Source organism: Hordeum vulgare, chromosome 5H, assembly GCF_904849725.1.
Source record: "Hordeum vulgare subsp. vulgare chromosome 5H, MorexV3_pseudomolecules_assembly, whole genome shotgun sequence".
In the NCBI taxonomy this organism is placed as follows: domain Eukaryota; kingdom Viridiplantae; phylum Streptophyta; class Magnoliopsida; order Poales; family Poaceae; genus Hordeum; species Hordeum vulgare.
The window spans coordinates 541,259,812-541,285,503 of NC_058522.1; the positions used below are offsets into that span (position 1 = coordinate 541,259,812).

The 25,692-nt window shown below is 44.6% G+C and overlaps 3 protein-coding genes across 4 annotated transcripts; 2 read left to right on the plus strand and 1 right to left on the minus strand.

Moving 5' to 3' along the window:
• The first annotated feature begins 7,825 nt into the window (after nucleotides 1–7,825).
• LOC123452565 (40S ribosomal protein S12-like) lies at nucleotides 7,826–10,065 on the plus strand. The gene is made up of 5 exons (XM_045129236.1): nucleotides 7,826–7,989; nucleotides 8,094–8,146; nucleotides 9,015–9,318; nucleotides 9,615–9,680; nucleotides 9,787–10,065. Exons 2-5 carry the CDS (start codon nucleotides 8,142–8,144, stop codon nucleotides 9,844–9,846), a joined length of 435 nt encoding a protein of 144 aa, XP_044985171.1. The 5' UTR covers nucleotides 7,826–7,989; nucleotides 8,094–8,141; the 3' UTR covers nucleotides 9,847–10,065.
• Nucleotides 10,066–10,630: 565 nt separating this feature from the next.
• Nucleotides 10,631–13,109, minus strand: LOC123452564 (accelerated cell death 11). The gene is made up of 4 exons (XM_045129235.1): nucleotides 12,757–13,109; nucleotides 11,646–11,818; nucleotides 11,344–11,489; nucleotides 10,631–10,981 (listed from the first exon to the last, which is right to left on the minus strand). Exons 1-4 carry the CDS (start codon nucleotides 12,949–12,951, stop codon nucleotides 10,875–10,877), a joined length of 621 nt encoding a protein of 206 aa, XP_044985170.1. The 5' UTR covers nucleotides 12,952–13,109; the 3' UTR covers nucleotides 10,631–10,874.
• A 112-nt stretch (nucleotides 13,110–13,221) lies between these two features.
• Nucleotides 13,222–20,498, plus strand: LOC123452563 (zinc finger CCCH domain-containing protein 16). Of its 2 annotated transcripts, XM_045129232.1 has the most exons (9): nucleotides 13,336–13,691; nucleotides 14,583–14,741; nucleotides 14,846–14,980; nucleotides 15,124–15,282; nucleotides 16,900–16,992; nucleotides 18,382–18,498; nucleotides 18,691–18,765; nucleotides 18,927–19,153; nucleotides 19,232–20,498. In XM_045129232.1, the coding sequence occupies exons 1-9, from the start codon at nucleotides 13,371–13,373 to the stop codon at nucleotides 20,202–20,204; spliced, it is 2,259 nt and encodes a 752-aa protein (XP_044985167.1). In that variant the 5' UTR covers nucleotides 13,336–13,370; the 3' UTR covers nucleotides 20,205–20,498. The 2 variants fall into 2 exon arrangements, with proteins under 2 accessions (XP_044985168.1, XP_044985167.1); XM_045129233.1 differs by lacking the exon at nucleotides 19,232–20,498 and having other exon boundaries at nucleotides 13,222–13,691; nucleotides 18,691–18,739; nucleotides 18,927–19,049.
• The last annotated feature ends 5,194 nt before the right edge of the window (nucleotides 20,499–25,692 follow it).

Here is a 25,692-nt window from a genome sequence, read left to right on the forward strand (position 1 = left end):
ATGGCATACTTCAGATTCTACGGCCAAGGCATAGAAGACGACCTTCGTCTATTCTCTTTATTCTGCCGTGGTCGGGTTTTGAGTCTTACTCAAATTCACACCTTACAACACAGTCAAGAACTCCTTCTTTGCTGATCTATTTCGAATTCCTTCAAAAACTTGTCAAGGCATGCATCTTGTTGAAACTTCTATTAAGCGTTTTGATCTATCTCCATAGATCTTGATGCTCAACGTTCAAGTAGCTAAATCCAGGTATTCCTTTGAAAAACTCCTTTCAAACAACCTTTTATGCTTCACAGAAATTCTACATTACTTCTGATCAACAATATGTCAACCACATATACTTATCAGAAATTCTATAGTGCTCCCACTCACTTCTTTGGAAATACAAGTTTCTCATAAACCTTGTACAAACCCAAAATCTTTGATCATCTCATCAAAGTGTATATTCCAACTCCGAGATGCTTGCACTAGTCCATTGAAGGATCGCTGGAGCTTGCATACTTGTTAGTATCTTTAGGATCGACAAAACCTTCTGGTTGTATCACATACAATGTTTGCTCAAGGAAATCGTCGAGGAAACAATGTTTTGACATCCTATGTGCAATATTTCAAAAATAATGCAACAACTACTAACATAATTCTAACAGACTTTTAGCATCGCTACGAGTGAGAAAGTCTCACCATTGTCAACTGTTTGATCATGTCGGAAACATCTTTGCGACAAGTCGAACTTTTCTTAATAGTGACTTATCACCATCGTCGTCTGTCTTCCTTTTAAAGATCCATCTTTACTCAATAGTCCTACGACCATCAAGTAGTTCTTCCAAAGTCTACACTTTGTTTTCATACATGGATCCTCTCTCGGATTTCATGGCCTCCAGCCATTTGTCGGAATCTGGGCCCGCCATCGCTTCTCCACAGCTCGTAGGTTCATTATTGTTCAACAACATGACCTCCAAGACAGGGTTACCATACCACTTTGTAGTAGTACGCGACCTTGTCGACCTACGAGGTTTGTAGTAACTTGATCCGAAGCTCAATGATCACCATCATCAGCTTCCACTTCAATTGGTGTAGGCGCCACAGGAACAACTTCCTGTGCCCTGCTACACACTAGTCGAAGTGATGGTTCAATAACCTCATCAAGTTCTATCACCCTCCCACTCAATTCTTTCGAGAGAAACCTTTCCTCAAGAAAGAACCCGTTTCTAGAAACAAACACTTTGCTTCCGGATCTGAGATAGGAGATGTATCCAACTGTTTTGGATATCTTATGAAGATGCATTTATCCGCTTTGGGTTCGAGCTTATCAGACTGAAACTTTTTCACATAAGCATCGCAGCTCCAAACTTTCAAGAAACGACAGCTTAGATTTCTCTAAACCTTATTCTATACTGTGTCATCTCAACGGAAATACGTGGTGCCCTATTTAAAGTGAATGCGGTTGTCTCTAATGCATAACCCATAGACGATAGTGGTAATTCGATAAGAGACATCATAGTATGCACCATATCAAATAGGGCGTGGCTAAGACGATCAGACACATCATCACACTATGGTGTTCCAGGTGGCATGAACTGCGAAACAATTTCCACATTGTCTTAACTGCGTACCAAAACTCGTAACTTAGATATTCATCTCTATGATCATATCGTAGACTGTTTATCCTCTTGTCACGATGATCTTCACTCTAAAATAGCTTTAAACTTTTCAACATTTCAGACTTGTGATTCATCAAGTAAATACTCTTGTATCTACTCAAATCGTCAGTGAAGTAAGAACATAATGATATCCACTGCGTGCCTTAGCACTTATTGGACTGCACACATCAAAAATGCATTACTCCCAACAAGTTACTCTACTTGTTTCATGTGGCATGTTTTGCATGTCTCAAGTGATTCAAAATCAAGTGAGTCCAAACGATCCATCAGCATGGAGCTTCTTCATGCATTTTACACCAACATGACTCAAGTGGCAGTGCCACAACTAAGTGGTACTAACATTATTACTTTTTATCTTTTGGCACTAATATTATGAACATGTGTAACACTACGATCGAGATTCAATAAACCATTGAGGGTAATTATTCAAGCAAATAGAATAACTATTGTTCTTTTAAATGAATAATCGTATTGCAACAAACACGATCCAATCATGTTGCTCAACGAAACACCAAATAACAATTATTTGGGTTTCACCACCAATCCAGATGATAGAGGGAGCGTGCGACGTTTGATCATATCAACCTTGGAAACACTTCCAACACGTATCGTCACCTCGCCTTTAGCTAGTCTCCGTTTATTCCGTAGCTTTCATTTCGTGTTACCAGTCACTTAGCAACTGAACCGGTATCCAATACCCTCGCGCTACTAGAAGTACTAGTAAAGCACACATCAACATCATGTATATCAAATATACTACTTTCGACTTTGCCAGCCTACTTATCTACCAAGCATCTAGGGTAGCTCCGCCTCAGTGACCGTTTCCCTCATAAGAGAAGCACTTAGTCTCGGGTTTGGGTTTAGACTTGGGTCTCTTCATTAGTGCAACAACTGTTTTGTTGTTTCACGAAGTATCCCTTCTAGCCCTTGCCTTTCATGAAACTTAGTGGTTTTACTAACCATCAACAATTGACGCTCCTTCTTGATTTCTACTTTCGCAGTGTCATACATCACGAATCTCTCAAGGATCATTGTATCTATCCTTGATATGTTATAGTTCATCACGAAGCTCTCACAGCTTGGTGGCAGTGACTTTGGAGAACCATCACTATCTCATCTGGAAGATTAACTCCCACTTGATTCAAGTGATTGTCGTACTCAGACAATCTGAGCACACGCTCAACGATTGAGTTTTTCTCCTTTACTTCATGGACAAAGAATCTTGTCGGAGGTCTCATACCTCTTAACAAGGGCACAAGCATGAAATCACAATTTCATCTCTTTAGAACATCACTCATGTTCCGTGACGTTTCAAAACGTCTTCGGCACCACGCTTCTAAGCCATTAAGTATTTTGCATCGAACTATCGCGTAGTCATCAGAAACGTGTATGTCAGATGTTCACAACATCCACAGACAACGCTCGAGGTGCATCACACTGAGTGGTGCATTAAGGACATAAGCCTTCTGTGCAGCAACAAGGACAATCCTTAGTTTTATAGACTCAGTCTGCAAAGTTTGCTACTATCAACTTTCAACTAAAATTTCTCTAGGAACATATTAAAAACAGTAGAGCTATAGCGCAAGCTACATCGTAATTCGCAAAGACCATTAGACTATGTTCATGACAATTAGTTAAATTAATCATATTACTTAAGAACTCCCACTCAAAAAGTACATCTCTCTAGTCATTTGAGTGGTACATGATCCAAATCCACTATCTCAAGTCCGATCATCACGTGAGTCGAGAATAGTTTCAGTGGTAAGCATCTCTATGCTAATCATATCAACTATACGATTCATGCTCGACCTTCCGGTCTCATGTGTTCCGAGGCCATGTCTGCACACGCTAGGCTCGTCAAGCTTAACCCGAGTGTTCCGCGTGTGCAACTGTTTTGCACCCGTTGTATGTGAACGTTGAGTCTATCACACCCGATCATCACATGGTGTCTCGAAACGAAGAACTGTCGCAATGGTGCACAGTCGGGGAGAACACAATTTCGTCTTGAAATTTTAGTGAGAGATCACCTCATAATGCTACCGTCGTTCTAAGCAAGATAAGGTGCATAAAGGATTAACATCACATGCAATTCATAAGTGACATGATATGGCCATCATCATGCGCTTCTTGATCTCCATCACCAAAGCACCGGCACGATCTTCTTGTCACCGGCGTCACACCATGATCTCCATCATCATGATCTCCATCAACGTGTCGCCATCGGGGTTGTCGTGCTACTCATGCTATTTACTACTAAAGCTACGTCCTAGCAATATAGTAAACGCATCTGCAAGCACAAACGTTAGTTTAAAGACAACCCTATGGCTCCTGCCGGTTGCCGTACCATCGACGTGCAAGTCGATATTAACTATTACAACATGATCATCTCATACATCCAATATATCACATCACATCGTTGGCCATATCACATTACAAGCATACCCTGCAAAAACAAGTTAGACGTCCTCTAATTGTTGTTGCATGTTTTACGTGGTGACCATGGGTATCTAGTAGGATCGCATCTTACTTATGCAAACACCACAACGGAGATATATGAATTGCTATTTAACCTCATCCAAGGACCTCCTCGGTCAAATCCGATTCAACTAAAGTTGGAGAAACCGACACTCGCCGGTCATCTTTGAGCAACGGAGTTACTCGTAGCGATGAAACCAGTCTCTCGTAAGCGTACGAGTAATGTCGGTCCGAGCCGCTTCGATCCAACAATACCGCGGAATCAAGAAAAGACTAAGGAGGGCAGCAAAACACACATCACCGCCCACAAAAACTTTTGTGTTCTACTCAAGAAGACATCTACGATGAACCTAGCTCATGATGCCACTGTTGGGGAACGTCGCATGGGAAACAAAAATTTTCCTACGCGCACGAAGACCTATCATGGTGATGTCCATCTACGAGAGGGGATTTCCGATCTACGTACCCTTGTAGATCGCACAGCAGAAGCGTTAGTGAACGCGGTTGATGTAGTGGAACGTCCTCACGTCCCTCGATCCGCCCCGCGAACCGTCCCACGAACCGTCCCGCGACCCGTCCCACGATCTAGTGCCGAACGGACGACACCTCCGCGCTCAGCACACGTACAGCTCGACGATGATCTCGGCCTTCTTGATCCAGCAAGAGAGACGGAGAGGTAGATGAGTTCTCTAGCAGCGTGACGGCGCTCCGGAGGTTGGTGGTGATCTAATCTCAACAGGGCTCCGCCCGAGCTCCGCAGAAACGCGACCTAGAGGTAAAACCGTGGACGTATGTGGTCGGGCTGCCGTGGCAAAAGTTGTCTCAAATCAGCCCTAAAACCCCACTATATATAGGAGGGAGGGAGGGGAGGAGGCAGCTTCAAAACCTAAAGGTTTGGCCGAAATTGGAGGTGGAGGAGTCCTACTCCAATCCTACTTGGAGTACGATTCCACCTTCCCACTTAGAAACTCTTTCCACCTTGTGTTTTTTCCTTCTCAAACCTTATGGGCCTTAGTGGGAACTTATTTCAGCCCACTAGGGGCTGGTTTATCTCTTCCCATAGCCCATGAGACCCCTTGGGGCGTGACACCCCTCCTGATGGTCCCCGGAACGCCTCCCAGCACTCCCAGTACACTATGGATGAGCCCGAAACTTTTCCGGTAATGCACGAAAACCTTCCGGTAACCAAATGAGGTCATCCTATATATCAATCTTCGTTTCCGAACCATTCCGCAAACCCTCGTGACGTCCGTGATCTCATCCGGGACTCCGAACAACATTCGGTAACCAACCATATAACTCAAATACGCATAAAACAACCTCGAACCTTAAGTGTGCAGACCCTGCGGGTTCGAGAACTATGTAGACATGACCCGAGAGACTCCTCGGTCAATATCCAATAGCGGGACCTGGATGCCCATATTGGATCCTACATATTCTACGAAGATCTTATCGTTTGAACCTCAGTGCCAAGGATTCATATAATCCCGTATGTCATTCCCTTTGTCCTTCGGTATGTTACTTGCCTGAGATTCGATCGTCAGTATCCGCATACCTATTTCAATCTCGTTTACCGGCAAGTCTCTTTACTCGTTTCGTAATACAAGATCCCACAACTTACACTAAGTCACATTGCTTGCAAGGCTTGTGTGTGATGTTGTATTACCGAGTGGGCCCCGAGATACCTCTCCGTCATACGGAGTGACAAATCCCAGTCTTGATCCATACTAACTCAACAAAAACCTTCGGAGATACCTGTAGAGCATCTTTATAGTCACCCAGTTACGTTGCAATGTTTGATACACACAAAGCATTCCTCCGGTGTGAGTGAGTTATATGATCTCATGGTCATAGGAACAAATACTTGACATGCAGAAAACAGTAGCAACAAAATGACACGATCAACATGCTACGTCTATTAGTTTGGGTCTAGTCCATCACATGATTCTCCTAATGATGTGATCCCGTTATCAAGTAACAACACTTGCCTATGGCCAGGAAACCTTGACCATCTTTGATCAACGAGCTAGTCAACTAGAGGCTTACTAGGGACAGTGTTTTGTCTATGTATCCACACAAGTATTGTGTTTCCAATCAATACAATTATAGCATGGATAATAAATGATTATCATGAACAAAGAAATATAATAATAACTAATTATTATTGCCTCTAGGGCATATTTCCAACACTATAAGGGATTGACAACCCCTTTATAGCGTTGGGTGCAAGTTTTTGTGTTTGTGCAGGATCTTGAGATACTCCTCCGCCGGATTGATACCTTGGTTCTCAAACTGAGGGAAATACTTACCTCCGCTGTGCTACATCATCCTCTCCGCTTCGAGGGAACACCAACGCAGAAGGATTCCTGGTGCCGTCAACGTGCCCATTTCTGGCGCCACCGGAAGGTCTTTTGTGCAGTAGCATAACGAACATCACTAGGCGCAGGCGCACCGGCCCGAGGGCTTGCGCCGGTCGCACAACAGCCGTCAGATCAGGGCCCCCCTGACCGTCAGATCTCGTCACGCGAGCCCCCACCGCCCGCCATCCTCGCACGCGCCGGCGCCCCAGCACGCGCCGATGCCCCAACACGTGCCGACCGCCTCGCCTCGCCTCCTCACCGCTGGTCGCCCTCATCATTTGTCGCCGCCGGTCGAAGCACCATGGATGCAGCCCATCGGTCTTCACCTTGTCGGTCTTCACCTCGTCAGTCGCATCTCACCCCCCGTGTTGCAAACGCTGGAAAAAAAGTTTCAACCGTGTGTAGAGAAAGCTTCAACCGTAAGAAAAACAGCTTCAACCAAAAAACTTCGACGAGGTAAAGTTGCAAACGTTGACAGAAAAAGCTTCAACCGTGTATGAAAAAAGTTTCAAATGCCGCTCTGACTGCAGCATCTCGCGTGGTCACTCCTCAAAAGTTTCAACCGTGTATAGAAAAGCTTCAACTGTTAAGAAAAAAAGCTTCAACCAAATACTTCAACGAGGAAAAAGTATGATTTGCCTTGCAACTTTTTATATGTATGATTGCAGTTTTTTTAATCAACGGTTGAAGCTTTTTTAAATAGCCGTTGCAGCAATTTTGGGTGACGTTTGTAACACTTGTATACGTGCGCCCCGGTCATGGCGGACAGACGACGAGGACGACGGGCGAAGGTTGGATCCGACGATGCAGACGGTCGACGATGGCGGGAACTGACGATTCGGACGGGCCGACGGGGGCAGGACCGACGCAGCAACGGCGGCGGCGCAGGGGCGCACGAGGATGATGGGTCCCTTGGACCATGTCGTCGCAGCGCGCGCGAACCGTTCGGGGTGGGGAGGAGATCGCGGGCCGTTCGGGATGGGGAGGAGATCGCGAGATCAACGACGCGCGTGCGTCCGACTGAATGTTCGGCCGGCGCATGGGCCAAAAACGTTTACATATGCTAAGGTACATGCCAACCTTTTTTTTGGCAAGTAACGTGCTAATAAATGTAGCGGCAAAAAACCCGAAATACCCCCAGCGATAAAACCAAGGCTCGCCTTTTCGTTCCTTTTCCGTTTTTCCCATTTTCACAAATAAAAACGAGAGGCTCACGTCGCAAAAGAAGAAGACAAATAAAAACGAGAGGCTCCTCGAGAAAGAAAAAAAAAGGAATAAGCAGAAACGAGGCTTCTCACGGGTCAAAAACAAGGCTTTGAGGAGAAATGGCCCAGCACCTACTGGCCCAACGACCACCCCATTTCTTCGCGGCCCGCTGGCCAGGCCGCGCCGAGCGACATCAAAAGCCGCGACCCGTCCCTCCTCCCCAAACCCCAGACGAAACCCTAGCCTGCCTCCCAGGAGCGCCGAGTCCCTCCGTCTCCCAACAGGTGGGTGGCGGCGCTGAGCCCTTCTTCTCCTCCGCGCATCCGCATCTCCTCCCTTCTTCCGCCCGCGGTCTCGCTAATCCTCGAACCTCCTCTGCCTGTTTCAGATCTACGCGCGCGAGGTTCGGTTCGGTTCTGTCTTCGGAGCTCGAGACATGGCGTAAGTTTCCCATCCAAATCTCTAGGCTTTGTGGCCGTGTAATCCGACTGCCGCGCCGTGTATTTGCCTGGTTCGGCGAGTTGTTGGCCGTCTAGTAGAATCTGGGGTTACGAGCCGCGTGCTTCTCGGCGATATCTGTTCCCTTATCTTGAAGGAATCTACCGCTGTAACGGAGAAGCCCGTCTTTGAGATAGCAAGTGGTGCCGCTGAGGGCGGCATCTTCTTGTTTAATCGATTCTATGTCGATGCCTCACCGCTCTAGTCTTCCTGTTTGATAGATCCTATCTAGATGCGTAATTGCTTGTAGTTTAGTTTATCTAAATTAGAGAGAAAATTGTGAACTTCTCACCTGCGATTTTAACTGGGCTGAGAGGTTGTATCTGCCATGCAAAGTACCCGGTCAGGATCAACTGATGCCTGATGTTGACGAAGAGATTATTGTGCTTGCTTGCTTTGATGCTGAAAGGGTCTGTTCTGGTTGTACCGTTGTCATGCAAGGTTGCATCTTATAGCTGTAGTATAACAATATTGTAGCCTTGTAGGAAGGTAACTGCACAGAGGATGCTATGGTAGCTACTTCTGTTCCTGGCGTAGATTTGGTTGTTATCTTTTCAGTTGTTGTTTGGGTAACAATGTATGAACTAGAGTTAAATGTAACCTGTGCATGTAATTATTTTTTATCATGAGTTGGTCATATGGTCATTATGTGTTGCTTTGCTCGATTTGTAACTGTAGATGAAGTATGCTGTCATTAAGTTATTATATGATGCCTTGCCCTTTGAGAACTGTTAAGTTTGCTGCGAGATACAAATGCATGTGGTGGCTAGTTTTTCTGTCTGACTAACTTTCTTCCCTTTATGTTGATCAGCGAGGAGAATGCCCCAGTTGAGGTTGCCGCTCCAGTTGCGGCCCCAATTCCGGTTCTTGGAGAGCCCATGGACTTGATGACTGCTCTGCAGCTTGTGATGAAGAAGTCAAGTGCTCATGATGGCCTTGTCAAGGGACTTCGTGAAGCTGCAAAAGCGATTGAGAAGCATGCTGCTCAGATCTGTGTGCTTGCTGAGGATTGCGACCAGCCTGATTATGTGAAGCTTGTCAAGGCACTCTGTGCTGAGCACAACGTTCACTTGGTCACTGTGCCTAGTGCCAAAACTCTTGGCGAGTGGGCTGGGGTTAGTGTTTCCGTTCATCTGTTTAGTAATATTTGCATCTTCATAAGCATGTGTCGTGTTTATTTGCTTAACAATATATACTAATATTTGCATCAATCCCATATATTTGAATTCCACTAGGTAGCATTACTTGGCCTCTCATGTATTCAATTGCAATGCCTGTGTCTGTTCATTTGCTAGTTGTTCTCCATGTTTATCTTGCTTATCTTGAAGCTTTTGGCCATGCAGTTTGATTTTTTTTGTGTGGAAGCTGTAACTGCTTGCTGACAAACTTTGATATGCTATATTTGATGCAGCTTTGCAAGATTGACTCTGAGGGCAAGGCAAGAAAGGTGGTGGGCTGCTCATGTGTCGTTGTGAAGGTAAGGATTCCATCCCAATGTAGCGAAAGAAGAATCAGTTCTATTTTGGTGCAAAGAAGAATCTAGTTCCAATCTAACTTTTGGCCGCTCTTTCCCCTCTAACCAGGACTATGGTGAAGATTCGGAGGGTCTTCACATCGTGCAGGAATACGTCAAGTCGCACTAGGGGACTGCCTTCCAGTTTCCGGGTCTTCCAGGATGCTAGTAGCCTTGATAAGATGGTTATCATGTCTGAAACCTGTTAGCCTATGAACATCATCGTCTGTGGTTTTGTTGAATCAGAGTTTCGTTTCTGGTGCTTGGACATCATGGCTTAATTGCCAGAGATTCGGACCTATATGATCAGAGTTTTGTTGGTGCTATCTTAAACGTGAGATTTAAATTATGGCTGGATGTTGATTCTGAGTTTGCATGATGTGTTGTTTCTTTTGGTCGTCTGTTTCATTGTTTGCTGTACCGGGTAGTCCCATTTGCAAATTAACGAGATTCCTGTGGCAAAGAAAAGTTCCAGAGTTTCTCGGGGAAATAGTCCCTCCGGTCCTAAATATACCTTTTTTTTTAGGTTCCACTAAAAGACTACATAAGGATGTATATAAACATATTTTAGAGTATATATTCACTTATTTTGTTCTGTATGTAGTTCTTTAATAAAATAGACATACTTTAGAGTATAGATTCATTTATTTGGCTCTGTATGTAGCCCTTTAATAAAATAGACATATTTTAGAATATAGATTTACTTATTTTGCTTGTAGTCCTCTAACAAAGTCTTTTAAGATTTATATTTAGGAATGGATGGAGGACATTGTATGTTTGGTTCGCCATGGTAGAATATATAGGGGTTTATCTTGTTCGGCATGGTAGAACATCGGCCTTTATCTAAATCACCAAATGTTGGACGTGTACACACAAAAAGTTGCAAGCACTAGAAATGTTCTGATCAGACTATATTCTCAGAATCATGCGTTGCAGGTAGCATTTCAGTTTAACAGCTTACAGATAAGCTGGAATTTCAGGTTTGTAACAATGGCTCCCGTATCCACCCATCCAGAACCTCCACGGCAGCACGGCTTATTGAATTTTCGTTACAACTCCGGACTCTCAAACTCAAACACCAAGACCAGCTACAGTTATTTGAGGGCACGGCACACCATCCGATCGCATTAGTACATTGGAAGTCTGTATAGGCTTTGCTCACCAGTCTAGTCCTAAATTACTCGAGGTGAAGAGGTCTTCGACGTAGAGAATCACTTGTCCGGACGACCTGACGAAACTCTGCATTTGAGCCCTTGCCGAATTTTCTGCAAGGTTTACCCGAGATCAGAATTATGTGACATCAAGACGAAGAAACTAAGATATCTGTATTCTTGACATATTACATCCCAATTTTGTTTTTCTTTATGAAACCTAATCAACTTTTTTTTTAAACATGAACTTTGCATATGACCTGTTCTCATGCAAGCAAACATCTATACAAACAAACAATTAGATCAATGCTTCTAAGGCAACCAAAAGCAATGCGATCTGATCATGCCAGCAAATAATGTGAGTTGTTTGCTTGGCATGGAAGTTCAGATCAAGGACATGCATAAACTACATAAGAGGTAAATCAGTAAGTATTCTGGAGATCAGCAGTAAGTATTCTGGAGATCAGGACACTCACCATCTTCATTCAGTTTTTTCAGGAGCTGCGACTTGGAAGGTAGGGCGTACATTCCAGCACCAACTGCTTTCCTTATGGCCCAGCCATGGTGAGGAGCAAACACCTGAGCATAAGCCTTTGTCGCTGCGTCCTTCAGGGAGTTGCCTCTGAAACAAAAGAGATCGTGCCCATTCAGATAACATTTACTCAACAGGCATCTAAGAGTAGCAAACTAAAGGGCTGTCTGACAACATAATGTAAGTTCTTTTTAATCACAACATAATATAAGTGACAGCACTATCCCGTTTGCAACTTGAACTTACTCTGTGACCAATATCTGCTCAAACAGAACTTTCACCATATCAATCCCACGCTTAACCCTCAGTAGATTCCTCGTATGGCTCCCCGGCTGCCTAACAGTGCCCTTCTGAATGTCAAGCTCAACCATGGAGGGCAATGTCGAAATCGTCTTGGATGCCTCCAGTAGATCATTAACCTGCAGCCACGTAAGACAAAGTAGTCAGACAAGATCGCCAAACAAAAGCCTTGAAAAAGGGGATGCTACGATTAACTAGGTAATCGATGGCCTGGCCCCAAGACAGTCATCAAACACGCATGAGTATATGAGGTTTTTGTAACAAGATAGCATGTGAAATCCGAAATGGCTGAACATTTTGTTTGCTATATAAGCAGTAGTACTAAAATAAGCGCAGAAGTAGATTGGAACTTCCAACACCTCAAGCATACATCAGAGCAAGCATCTCACAATACTAGCTGAAATAGATAACCAGATCCTTATGTGCACACAATAGTTCCTGGCTTGATCAGGTTGAAAATTTATGAGACCGTCTCGCCCTAAACAAGTCCAGGGGATCACCACAATTACCTTAAAAACAGAGATGTATACAATTAAAGGAGCAGTACTAACTCAAGTGCAGAAGTGAATAGGATTCCCTACACCTGAAGCGTACACCGCAACAACCATAGCACACAGTTAGCAAAATTAGACAGTCCTAACCCGATGAAGCACCCAATAATTGCTGCTTGATCCAGTTCAGAAATTGACAGAACATTTCACCGAAACATCCTATCCTCAAACTGAAGTAGATCAACACAATCACCTCACCACATGGAGTATGCACAGCTATGCAGGGTAGCAATCGAAAACGAATTCAAACAGAACTTGCCAAGTCGATCTGGCTGAGAATTTCAGATCATTTCGCCCCAAACCTTTCTCAGCTTCACACAAACCAATCAATGCCCCGGAAATCACCAGAAATTTTACCACACACAAGCACAACGAAGCAGCATACCGAACAACCGACTCGCCCTAAGCAGCCGAGGGCCCCAACCGGGGGAGGAATCGCGGGACGCGAGCTAGAGCAGAGCAGGTCGCGGGGGAGGGGAGGGGGGCAGAGCAGGGGCGGGGCTTGCCTTGGCGACGTAGTCCATCTCGGCGAACTTGAAGGCGATGCCGAGGCAGCCGAAGAGGACGGAGACGTTGGAGCAGGCGCGGGAGAAGTCCCCCGCCGCCATCGCGGGCTGCTGCTGCTGCTTGGCGATGGCCGCGAGCTGCTCGAACGACGCGCCGATCCGCCGCAGCGGCTTGTCCGCCTCGTTGGACCCCATCGGCCGGTCTCCGCCGCCGCCGGCGTCCGCCGCGCTTGGAGGTTCTAGAGCTTGGGTGGCGTCGGCGTCTGGGCTGATGAGCTGTGCTCTTTTTTTTTCCCTCTCCCCCCCTCTCTCTGTGGTGAGATGCCTCGTTCTTTTGGTGGTTGTACGCGTTGTTGTGTGAAGAGGGCGACGGCGATGACGGCGAGGTTTTGGGGTCGGCCGGTCCTCTGATGGGCCTGAAAGTGGGCTCGGGCCATCTTGGACCATTCTCTTCTAGGCCCATGCGATTCTAAGAAAAACAAAATGCAAGGCCCATGAAACGTAAGTACGTTTATTTGGGGGCCTTCGATAGACAAAGCCCTAAAACACTTTTCTGAAAGAAAAAAAACCAAGAGGCCGAGGGGGTGGATCGAGGAGCTTCCGTCGGAGCGCCCATGTCCACGGCGGCCGCTGATCTCCCGGCGGCGTCTACGAGGAGCGAGAGGCGGAAGGAGCGGAAGAAGCAGCGCCGCCGGCGCGCGCGTAGGGAGGCGGCGGCGGCCGCGCGGGCTGCGGCAGAGGCGCTCGCCGCCGACCCAGAGGAGGGGCGCCGCCTCCGAGAGCTCGAGGAGGCCGAGGCCGACGCGTCCGACCGCGCCCGCCGCGCCTTTGAGGACGCCGAGCGCCGATGGCTCGAGAAGGCCGCCTCGCGTGCCGCCGAGGAGGCGGCTGCGGAAGAAGAGGCGTGTGCCGCCGAAGCTTCCACGCGCGATAAGGTCTCCTGCTACTCTCACTTACCCCAGTGCCTTGGCTCCTTCAACTGAACTAGAGTATTTTACCAGTTGCTTGCTTGCTTAAAGCTTAGGACATGTACGTACTCCGTTTCTATATCGTCGATGAACCTGCACACCATAGCATAATTTGCACAACAATGGACGGTCTAATTGACATGAACAACACTTGTCGGATGTTGGTGCTTGCTGCCTTCGATGCGAATTGTCACTTAACAATAGCATAATGAAAATTATATCAGTGTTCATGGAGATGATTCGAATATGATTTTGATAATAAGAAGCCAAAGAGGATAATCAGGAAGAAGTAGAAGAAGAAGCAAAGTTTAGGGGGAAAATCTACACATTGATGGAAAAGAAGAGGGTTGTCCTTGCCATCTGTTTGAGCCCGTCGGGATGCCCCGGACCTGAGCTAGACTTGTATGCATAGTTCAAAAAAGCGCTAGGTGTTAATTGTGCGTTTTGCCACCGCCTTGCGCTTTTCTGTCCAAAGCGCATGCTTATGCGCAGATTAAGCACAGTTATGCGCTAGGCGTTTTGCTATCGCCACTTAAGCACTCGCTTAGGCACGCCTTTTTTAACTATGCTTATATGCTTCCACGTGATGCTGTTCATCTTACCCCATTTCAGTTCCCCACTCCTTGGTAGTTCATTGTTTATAAGGAAACTCATGCTTGGTCCATGGCACGTGACTTTACAGATTCTGATTGTCGATCGGATATTTTTGTTCCTATCCTCTTGATACATCATATATGCATGTTGTTTGATAACTCAATGCATGTGTTCATCGAAAATGTTATACTAGCTGGTGAAATGTTTGAGAATATGTTACGTTCTAATGGGTCCTGGTTATTATTGTTTCTTGGGCTATTTCAGTATAACGATGACCACCGAGACGAGACAGAAGAAGATGGGGAGTGGGAGTATGTTGAAGATGGACCAGCAGAGATCATATGGCAAGGAAATGAGATCATTGTGAAGAAGAAAAAGGTCAAAATACCAAAGAAGGCAGAGGCTAAACCACTAAGTCAAGAGGTCAAGCTTATGTTTGTGATAAAAGTTTTGTTGTTTCTTTCCTGTTGCTCAAGGATCCAGTTTTTGAGTTACCATCTGAAAAGGGCATGTACAATGTCTTGCAGGAAGAGAGACCTACATCAAATCCGCTGCCACCTCAGTCTGTAGCTGTTGATTCTCAGAGGAGAGAACCTTCCTTGTCTGCTCGAGAACTACTTGAGAAAGTTGCTCAAGAGACTCCAAATTTCGGAACTGAACAGGTATACTCCATGGTTCTCTTTTCAGCTGGACAGAGGAGGATGTACTTCTATTGCAAAATATAGGAAGACAAAATCCCAATATGTAATCAACACATTTGCCTATATTTGCACCAATGTGACGACTCTGTTTACTTTCTCTGTAGGATAAGGCCCATTGCCCATTTTACCTCAAAACAGCAGCTTGCCGCTTTGGAGTGCGCTGCAGCAGAGTTCACTTCTACCCTGACAAATCATGCACATTGCTCATGAAAAACATGTATAATGGTCCGGGCCTTGTTTTGGAACAAGATGAAGGGCTTGAGGTTTGTTAGAGGACAATCCCTTGCAAACAAATTCGTATCCTGAACTATTCTGTCTTTTGGCACAACCTTTTAGTATCCTGAACTCATTACAATACTTATTCCCGACCTACTCATTGTTTTAAGATTATACTCCCTCGCTTTAGGTTTGTTAGGCTCATCTCAAAAAATCTGAATTGTTAGTTTTGGAAGGCCCCTTGCTTTAGGAATAGGCAAATATTAAGTACAGCCACATTAATTTCTATCTAAATTTGGTCCTCAATGTGGGGTCAACCAATGCATGAAGGAGGAGAGTGACCATGCATGCTGCATCAGTACATGGTCCATCACTTAATTAGGTACTCCTTGGTTACAGTGATTTTTTGGATGAGCCAAATGGATTAAGCTTAAACTTTGTGCTGTACAATGAATAACCGTAGGTAGAAACTAGCATAATGCCCGTGCGTTGCTATGAATCCATAAAAAGACCACTGTCTTAGGAAATCGTCAAAGGATGATGGTGTCTTGGGGTTGTTGCATGGTTCACGATTGGAAAGAGAGCAAAAATGTAACGAAAGATCGTGTTGCAGTCCTTGAAAAATCAAGCGACCATAGTAGGTACTTTGCAAGATTTATAGTGAGATAACATTTTGAATTTGAAGCATAAGAGGATGGGCATGAGTAAGTTGAATGCACAAGATCGTGAAATTGCAATTTGTTTGCTCTCTTCTGCTATGATATAGAGCTGTAAGAATTGATTGGGCAGAGACTAAAATCGAGACCATGATTTTGAGTTGGAGTTCCATACTTGCATTTACAATTTGCATTTTTGTCAGAGTATTATTCTCACATTATGGTAGGTGTATTTGTTTACTTGGGATAGGTCTCACACCAAGTGGAAGTAACATTTGTTTTTTAAAGGTTGCTAGTCTCACATATGAGTACAAGTGCACTTGTTTATTTCCGTGGCCCCACATCTGAACTCACCACCAACTCCAATATTTATAAGTAGGAAAGATAACTGGTTACTTTAATTCTTTTGTAAATTCCCTTCCAAGTGTTAAAATATGCCTGTTGCTTTTTAGAAATTTTGCTTGATCTTCTGGCTACTCTCAGACCTGTGACATAATGCATGTTCATTGATGCATTCTCCAAGAATTCCCTCTCGAGGCAAGCAGTGACCAACCACCTAGTTGGTCTCATTTGATTGGAGACGCCCTGAACTTTCATCTGCTACCGTATCCTAAATTTTCATGTTGCTGGTGTTGCTGAGATTTGCTATGTTTTAACTTTTGAAAAGGAAATACCTCCAATGTTTAAAGTTTACAACATTTCTTTGAATATTATTGATGAAGCAGCTCCTTGACAGTCCAATAGTACTTGTGAGATGTTCTTGTATTGGACGTGTTGATGATCATTAGGTGACAGGTGAATGTGTTTTAACCCCTTTAGTATAGAAAATACTTTTTGATGGTAAACTATTGCTTAAGTAGGCCCTTATTATTACTTTTGTGTTTTCTAGTTTTAATTATCTGTTTCTCCCTTTGTGTTTCCTCTTGTGTTTACTTCATAGGTCATGGAAGTTGCAGTTGAATGGTTGATTTGATCCATAGCTAATAAGTTTTTTATAACATCCTCCAGTTTACAGACGAAGAGATTGAACAGAGCTATGAAGAATTTTATGAAGACGTGCACACAGAATTTCTGAAATTTGGTGAACTTGTCAACTTCAAGGTTCTTTTTTCTTCCTTCCGTACCGAGACTACTTGACTTTCCCTCTGGCAGCTTCACTTTGTCTGTTGCAAGAATAGTACTTTATCACTAACTTTGTAGGATTAGGTCAGTTGGTTATTAGTCTCCAAGGATGATAATTTGTTCTTACTTAATGGGGTTAGTGGCCTAATTCAAGAATGTTTGTATACCGTGATGTGTTTGCTACAACTATCAATCATGCACGTGCAATGCATGGTTCCCATAATATACATTCCATGTGAACTTGTGAAGTGTACTGACATTGTGGAAATCCATATTTATAAGACCTAAGTGAAGTGTACTGACATTGTGAACTTGTGTAGGTACTGACATTGTGAACTTGTGAAGTGTACTGACATTCACATCATTAAATTTATTTCTTCTCCAGTAAACCACTCAAATGAAAAAATCCCAGAGATTAAACATATGTTAAATCGTGAGCCATAAGCATGCATTGTTAAATCATGAGCCGTAGGCATGCAATTAAGATGTTATTAGTATTGGTGATTAGGAGACCAATTCTGCCAGGTATTAATATGATATATGCACGGTTTGGACTGAAAGTAACCAACACCACTGTGAGTCAATCAGGACAAACAGTTTCACCTTAATTCATGTCGGTCCCATATCTCAAACGCCTTCACCTTCACTCAATATTCATATGTACTCGGTTCGTACCCCAACTCATTACAACAAGCATTGCCTCTTCTACTCTTACAAGTTTAGATATGATTGATTATGGCTGATTCATACAATAGTATTATCAGGCTGGCTCTCTAATAATCTAATCAAGGTATTGTGTTGTTCTGTAGGTATCTAGCTTTTTCACTGTAGTTATTCATAGCGACTTCACTTTGTTACATATGCTATACCCTAGGGACTTTTCAAATGCGGACTTGCATAAGCATTTTTAACCTCACCTGTTCAATAAATATTGTAAACTAAATACAGAAAGGAAAAGGAACCTTGGACCTAGGTCTGTGCTGGATTTCTATTAATTAAAAACAACTGGGTGGTTTGTTAGCTTGAATTTACACATATTTGATCTGAAATGGTTACAAAAAATGTTATCACCATTCATCAGTGATTCCATTGCGCGCAACACTAAGCAGAAATCTATATTTAAATTCGAATTCTAAAGTTAAATTAGATGACATGGTGATTTTTTAAATCCTGGTCAGAGTTGGCCCTCGTATGCAGCACGAGTTTTCTCAGGTTATGTCACTTGGCCTAAGCATTTAATCTACATCTGAACAAATTAACTAATTCAAGATTCTTTTTATTTTTCTAGTCTTATGTTATCTGTTATGCTGAACTTTGGCTTCTGCATAACATTTTTTTCCATAGAAATAATTCCAGATATTATTTCAGGTATGTAGAAATGGATCGTTCCATCTTCGAGGAAATGTCTATGTGCATTATAAAGCTTTGGATTCAGCTCTTCTTGCCTACAACAGCATGAATGGTCGATATTTTGCTGGGAAGCAGGTGATTACTTAATTTTATTCCTCAAGTACTGTGAGTTATGTGAGCAGAATTGCTAAAGTATTCTTGTGAATGCTTTCTTACATCTCAGAGAATCTTTCACCTTAGATGTTGTTCCTGGTTTTTAAATAAGAAATATGTTTCCATATGTTACTCTTGCATAAGTTTACCTTGATTTTTTTTCCTGCTCTTCAGATAACATGCGAGTTTGTTGCTCTGACGAAATGGAAGTCTGCGATCTGTGGTGAGTACATGAGGTCAAGATTCAAGGTATCTTAAGTTTACACTCTGTCACCTGAATTGTTTATTTTATTTGACATGTACGAAGCATATTAACGTCATTCATATTTGTGAGCAGTATGTTAGTTTGAAAATGGCTAAGAATGATTAATACTATCTATGTGCTCCGTTTCATCTCTCTTGTTTAACAGACATGTTCACATGGAGTTGCTTGTAATTTCATTCATTGCTTTCGTAATCCTGGTGGAGATTATGAGTGGGCTGATTGGGACAATCCTCCACCTAAATACTGGACTCGGAAGATGGCTGCTCTGTTTGGACCCTCAGATGATGCTGTTTTTGACAAGGCGAGTGATGCCCCAGATTTCGAACGGTTACACAGTTCAGACAGGAAGAGACTGAGAAGTTCTGATGGCAGGTGCATGTTCAATTATTTTAGTCATTTAATCTGTACAGTTTTTATTATACTGAAGTCTAAAATGAGAGGATTCTGTAGGTATATTTCAAGTAGACATAGGGATGGAGATGCACATAAACGGCACTCATCAAGAGTTTTTTCACATTCGAAGCAAGAACAGAGCAATTATATCATGAAATATGGGCATACTCGACATAGTAGAGAACCATCTACAGCAAAAAAGCAACGAGGCCATGAGATTGAAGATGATATTGGCAGATACTGTTCGCCCGTGGAAAATGAAAGAGTGTCCCAAACACACAAGCGTGAAGAGAAACATAGAGATGGCCATGGCGATGGAGCACGTGGAGACAATGGTAAAATCAAGTCCAGGAAGCACAGATCTGAACAGCACGAAAGTCTGGAGTCTGGATGTTCTGATTGGCCTTCAGAATTTGCTGATGCAGGCACGAGCAGAAGTCCTTCATGCAGCAAGTCCACCAACAGGTACAGTAATCACAATAGGAGTCGGGGGCAATCCTTGGATGATTCCAATCTTGAAAGGGGCTACTCCACTGCGGACAAATCATCAGGGAAAGCGCACATTGCCAAAAGTAGCTCGAGACATTACGTAGAAGATGACTCTTATGGTGAGAAAGGTAGTGGAAGAGACAAATCTGGAAAGCACAGTGATCATTGTGATGACCCTGATGATAGATGGCTAGCAACAACTAGTGACGTTGATTCAGATGGAGAAACTCAATTCCTGAGATCAAGCAGTGGAATTGGTAAAGGTGGAAAGAATGATAATGCTCCTCGAGACGAGGATGATCGTTGTCAAAGGTCCAGCAGTAGGTCTGCTAGGTCAAGAGCGAACGAGACGAAGAGCAGTAGGAAGAGGAAGAAGCATCACAGTGAAATCAGGAAGAATAGCGATAGTGATGACAGTCCGTCAGACTCTAGTGACATTAGGGATTCGAGCTCACATGCATGGAGGAGTCGATCAAGAAGCAGTGAGGAAGATCTCTCTTTACACAGACGGAGGAAGGGTCGCCTAGGTCATGATTCGTGATGCTGCTGAAATTTCTGATCATTTGGTCACTAGACTGTCGACTTCGGTTTCTGGACGATCAAATGTTGTATAGATGCCAGTAGCTTATGCAGCAGTCCTTGCCAGCCTTGCTTTCTTCTTCACTTTGCCGATAAGGTTCTTTTTCCGGATAGAGGTTTCTTGCAAAGCAGAAGGCTTGTAATAGTTTTGCTAATTTAGAGTTGTTTACATCTCACCATTGGTTCCGCCCTGGAATTCCGACTTTTTATGCCCATCACACTTGGTAGTAAGAGCATCTCCAACACATTTTCTGAAGTTACTCCCAATAATTCTGGGTATTGGTACGCTTGCAACTAGTCCCATCACCTAAGCTTAGCTCCCAATAATTTGTGTACATATACCTTGTTTTTTTATTCAAACCCTGCTGTTTCTAGTGCAAACATTTCAAATGCATAATATTATTTTTAATTCAAATTCAGGCCATGCACAAGAATTCAAACGGTAGGAGTGCTCCCTCCCTCTCTTCATCATCGCCCTCACCTCCTTCTTGTGCATCAATGGAAGATGGCATGCTCAATACTGTCCTCTTTGGTGCTGTTTCTCAAATTACCATGCCACATTTCTCATTTTCCTTGACCATCACCCAAGAATGCCATCGTACTTAACGTTATAATAAACCGCTTTAAGAATCTGAGCGCTCAAGGAGTTAGGGTCTTGAATAAGCTCCCAAACCTGGCGAGCCAAAAGTATCAAGAGTTCGATGTCACGAAACCAGAGACCCCCCAGGTCTTTTGATCCAGTCAAACTAGAACTTGCGGAACAAAAAGATGCATCCTTTTTTTTGCGAATAATAGAAGGCACATCCTCAGAATATCCTCCCCTCCAAAATTTGCTCCCTATAACCTCACGCTTTATTCCAAACTCTTTGGATAAAATTATACTCCTTCCGTTCCGAAATATAAGTCTTTTTAAAGATTTCATTAAAAAAGTACATACGAAGGAAAATGAATGAATCTAGAATTTAAAATATTTCTATATACATTCATATGTAGTCTTCTAGTAAAACTTATATAAAAACTTATATTTAAGAACAGAGGGAGTAGGAAAAAGAAAGAAAGTGAAATGGCATGCTACTTGTGATACATCCCCTCCCGCGCAAGGAACTCATCTCTTCTTCTGCTGACTGCTTGGTGGTTTCAGAAGCATTGGGATGAATGTGTCTTCGGTGGCTTGGCGACCTTCTTTGCACAACTTGTTCATACTTTTCATGAGAAGTCTAGACTTTAGGCTAGAGTCAAAGCCAAGGGGATCAACCTACTATTATCTGAGTGGTAGTAGTGGCGGACCTAGTGTTTGACAACCGGGGATGCCAATCTCATCACTTATAATAAAAATAGTCATGCATAGCCATTAAAAATGCCAACTTAACATTTGAAATCTATAATACAAGTAGGATTAGACTCTCTAAGAGATATTTTTTTTTTGCATTTTTGTAGGGGTGCCTAGGCATCAAGGGCACCCCAACTGGATCCGCCACTGAATGGTAGACCTTATATCTACTGTTCTAAACATTCTTTTTTTCTTGTTTTGCTCGTGCACTTGCAACCATGCGATGTCAAATTATATAAGTGGTTTATGCGAGTTGTACCTTCTTATAGTTGTTTCACTCTTTCTCCATTAATGAAATGATAATATTGCGTATTTGTGAAAAAAAAAACAGACGGGTTGGGTGGGACTGTGTCCGCTAAGCTTATGGGTTCCACAGCCCAATTTCTGTATGGGCCGGTGGTGTCATGCCTAAACAAACGCCGCCCATTCATTCAATCGTTCGCGAGAACCGAGGGGGAGAAAACAGATCGGCGCCGGCGGCGACTGCGCCGGTACGTACCTACGTGCTTCTTTCTCTTCCATTCCTCTGTAGATACGTTTGTGACGAGGTTCGGTTAGCCCGGCCGGGCGGCTAGTCCCAAGCCCGATTTCATCCTGGAAACCGAGTTCGGTGCAGATCTCTGCCTACCGATTTGAGTATCTGTCCGATCCCCGTGCAGATCCACAGGCCGACTCGGAGCGTGGGTCTTGTCTTCCGCCCGAGCACATAGGTACGGGTCTAGAGGCGCCCGAGCGCATAGATACGGGTCTGGAGGCGCCCGAGCTTCTACCAACCCACGTCGGTTCCGCTGGACGACGCCGTTTGCCGGTGCACGGCGGCGGCCTGATGAACGGCTCGATGAAGACCACCTATCTCAACATGGAAATAGAGGCGCTAGCAAATCACATCCATCTCACACGAGGAGGGGAGGGTAGGAATGCGGGCAACGGGAAGAAGACGAGGAAGAAGATTTTCCGCGTGCCGCAGGAGGAGCTGGACGACATACTTTCGTTTCAGGTGCCGCCCGCTTGGCCGCCTCTCGCTAAACGATGCCCTTCGCTCGTCGGCGAGTTGGAGAAGATTAAGGACAGATTTTTGTCCGAGCGGGAGAAGATGAGGCGACAGTACCGGATCATGGGCTACGCCACGTTCGAAGCGGAGGTCACCGATGATGATGAGGAGGAACACACTTCAGTGAGAGCATCTCCAACAGCCGCGCTATACAAGCGCCGCGCCGTAAAAAAGGCTGTATTTAGCGCGCGCGCGACGCGGCGGCAGCTCCAGCGGACGCGTAAAAACTGCGCGCGTCATTTCCAATTGAGCGCGCTGGCCGAAACGCAATCCCGCGTCCATTATTTGCTGCGCCGGCTCCCGCGCGCGACTCTCCCGCGCTCGCTCCTTCTTTCTTCTGCGCTCTCTCCTGCTATCTCCTGCGCTGTGCACTCTCTGCGCTCGATGTACACTCTCGCGACCGGCCCATCTGACCGCGCCGCCGCCGCCGCCGCCGCCGCCCGCGCCCGCCGGCGCTTCCCCGGCCTGTCTCCGCTGCGGCCGCCGCCCGCGCCCCCCGTTCAAGCGCTTCCCCGGCCTCTCCGCGCCGCCGCGCTTTCGCCCCACCCCTCCTAGTCCGGCCGGCCCTCGCGCGCCTCCGACGTTCGAGGAACAGCGCCCCACCGCTCGCTGCCGCGCCGCGCCCGCAAGGTGTTCGACAAAACGCCTACAAGGTATGTATTGCTTCAAATTTATGAATTTGATGCATGTTTTGAATTGTAGTTTTTTATAGTATAGTATTGAACATTGTAGATGAGTTCGTCGTATGCTTCTTTCGAAGAAGAATTTGATATGGAAGAGGAGGAGGATCTTGCAATGATCATAGCTACGCATATCAATAAAAAATCGAAGCACGATGGTTCGGTTATGGGTCGGGAAAAAATTGTGTTTGGCGAGGAGTATTTGAGATCTCCCACTGCTGAAGACGCCGCAAGGCTATTGGCGATGAACAAATCTCGCGGCTTTCCTGGCATGCTTGGCCCAATAGATTGCATGCATTGGAGTTGGAAAAATTGTCCAAAGGCATGGCATGGGCAATTCCACGGCCAAAAAAAGGGTTCCACTATAATCCTTGAAGCGGTGGCCGATCATGAGACTTGGATTTGGCATGCATTCTTTGGAATGCCTGGATCTTTGAATGACATCAATGTTGTCAACCGATCACCACTGATGAATAAGATTATGAATGGTGAGTTGCCATCGGTGCAGTTTGTAGCAAATGGTCGTACGTACAACTATGGCTATTATCTAGCGGATGGCATCTATCCAAAGTGGCAAACCTTCGTGAAGCCGTTGAAAAAGCCAGAAGGTAAGAAAAATCTAGATTTTCACAATGCTCAGGCGGCTGCTAGAAAAGATATGGAGAGAGCATTTGGGATTTTACAAGCCTAATTTGCTATTGTGAGATGACTGGCTAGATTTTGGGATCAAAAATGCTTTGGTACATCATGCACGCTTGTGTGATCATGCACAACATGATCATCGAGAATGAGCGTGGCCAAGATGTAGACTACTCACAGTATGAGCTATTGGGACATCCCGCGCGAGTGCGACGGAGGGCTGAAAGGGTTGCCCGTTTTGTTGCCTCGTATCATGCCATTCGGCGTCCCGCAACACACAATGATCTTCAGAAGGATCTGATTGAAGAGTGGTGGGCATGTCATGGACGACAAAGAGCATGATTTGATTGCTTTATTTGTATTGTATTGTTAATGAACTATTGGTTGTGTTTATTGCATTATTCGTTGTACTGAACGAGAAACTATTTATTTGAGTTGTAATAACTATTATTGTTGATTTATTTTGTTTGTTTGATCGTTTTTTTCACTATTTTTTAAAATGTATATGTGGTTTGTGCCTGCTGCGCGCGCGCGCTGCATTTTTGGGCACTGCTGGAGCGGCGCGCGCGCTGCATTATAGCGCGGCTGTTGAAGCCAGCGCCTATCCCTGCGCTAAACCAGCCGGCGCGCGCGCTGTAAAAATATTTTTTGGGCGCGGCGCGAAGCGCGGCTGTTGGAGATGCTCTGACAATTCCAGCGGCGGCATCTTTCCACGCGGAGAAGGGTGGTGCGACGGCGGCATCTTTTGACGCGGAGAAGGATGGTGCAACGACGGCATCTTTTCATGGGGAGAAGGATGATGCGACTGCGGCATCTTTTCACGGAGAGAAGGATGATGCGACTGCGACATCTTTTCATGAGGAGAATGATGATGCGACATCGACATCTTTTCAAGGGGAGAAGGATAATGCGACATCGACATCTTTTTATGGGAAGAAGGATGATGCGACGACATCATCTTTTCACGTGGAAAAGGATGATGCGACGACATCATCTTTTCAAGGGGAGAAGGATGATGCGACATCGGCATCTTTTTATGGGAAGAAGGATGATGCGACGGCATCATCTTTTCACGTGGAAAAGGATGATGCGACGACATCATCTTTTCAAGGGGAGAAGGATGATGCGACATCGACATCTTTTTACGAGAAGAAGGATGATGCGGCGACATCATCTTTTCACGTGGAAAAGGATGATGCGACGACATCATCTTTTCAAGGGGAGAAGGATGATGCGATGGTGGCATCTTTTCACGGGAAGAAGGATGATGCATCGACAACATATTTTCATGGGGAGAAGGATGATGTGATGGCGGCATCTTTTCACGGGGAGAAGGATGATGCGTCGACAACATCTTTTCACGGGGAGAAGGATGTTGTGATGGCGGCATCTTTTTACGGAGTGAAGGATGATGATGCGACGACATCTTCTCCTTGGATCATTCCACGAGGAAGAGGCCGAAGAAGATTCCGCCCGGGAGTCGTCAAGCAAGCTAGCGGCATTAAAAAGATAACTTAGGAGTTGTTTGGTTAAGTTTAAGTTTGACTTTTGGAGTTCAATTTATACAAGTAAAAAGGTATCTATTTATGTGTTTTGGTTGTGGCTCATATGCAACAATATTCACTCGTAAGCCATAAGCCAAAACCATAAGCATGTAAATATGTGTTCTTCTAACTTACAAGACAAACTCTAGAAGTGAAAGTTAAGCCTAACCAAGCATCAGATTAGATGTAGGTGTTGTTTTCGGCGT

Coding starts and splice junctions, on each gene's coding strand:
- LOC123452565 (XM_045129236.1), top strand. Junction 9,319..9,614: donor CTCTTGGCGAGTGGGCTGGG/GTTAGTGTTTCC, acceptor TATTTGATGCAG/CTTTGCAAGATTGACTCTGA. Junction 9,681..9,786: donor GCTCATGTGTCGTTGTGAAG/GTAAGGATTCCA, acceptor CCCTCTAACCAG/GACTATGGTGAAGATTCGGA.
- LOC123452564 (XM_045129235.1), bottom strand. CDS start 12,951: ATGGGGTCCAACGAGGCGGACAAGCCGCTGCGGCGGATCGGCGCGTCG. Junction 11,490..11,645: donor GAGCAGATATTGGTCACAGA/GTAAGTTCAAGT, acceptor CTTTTGTTTCAG/AGGCAACTCCCTGAAGGACG. Junction 10,982..11,343: donor GAAAAAACTGAATGAAGATG/GTGAGTGTCCTG, acceptor TAAACCTTGCAG/AAAATTCGGCAAGGGCTCAA.
- LOC123452563 (XM_045129232.1), top strand. CDS start 13,371: ATGTCCACGGCGGCCGCTGATCTCCCGGCGGCGTCTACGAGGAGCGAG. Junction 15,283..16,899: donor AACAAGATGAAGGGCTTGAG/GTTTGTTAGAGG, acceptor AACATCCTCCAG/TTTACAGACGAAGAGATTGA. Junction 16,993..18,381: donor GTGAACTTGTCAACTTCAAG/GTTCTTTTTTCT, acceptor ATATTATTTCAG/GTATGTAGAAATGGATCGTT.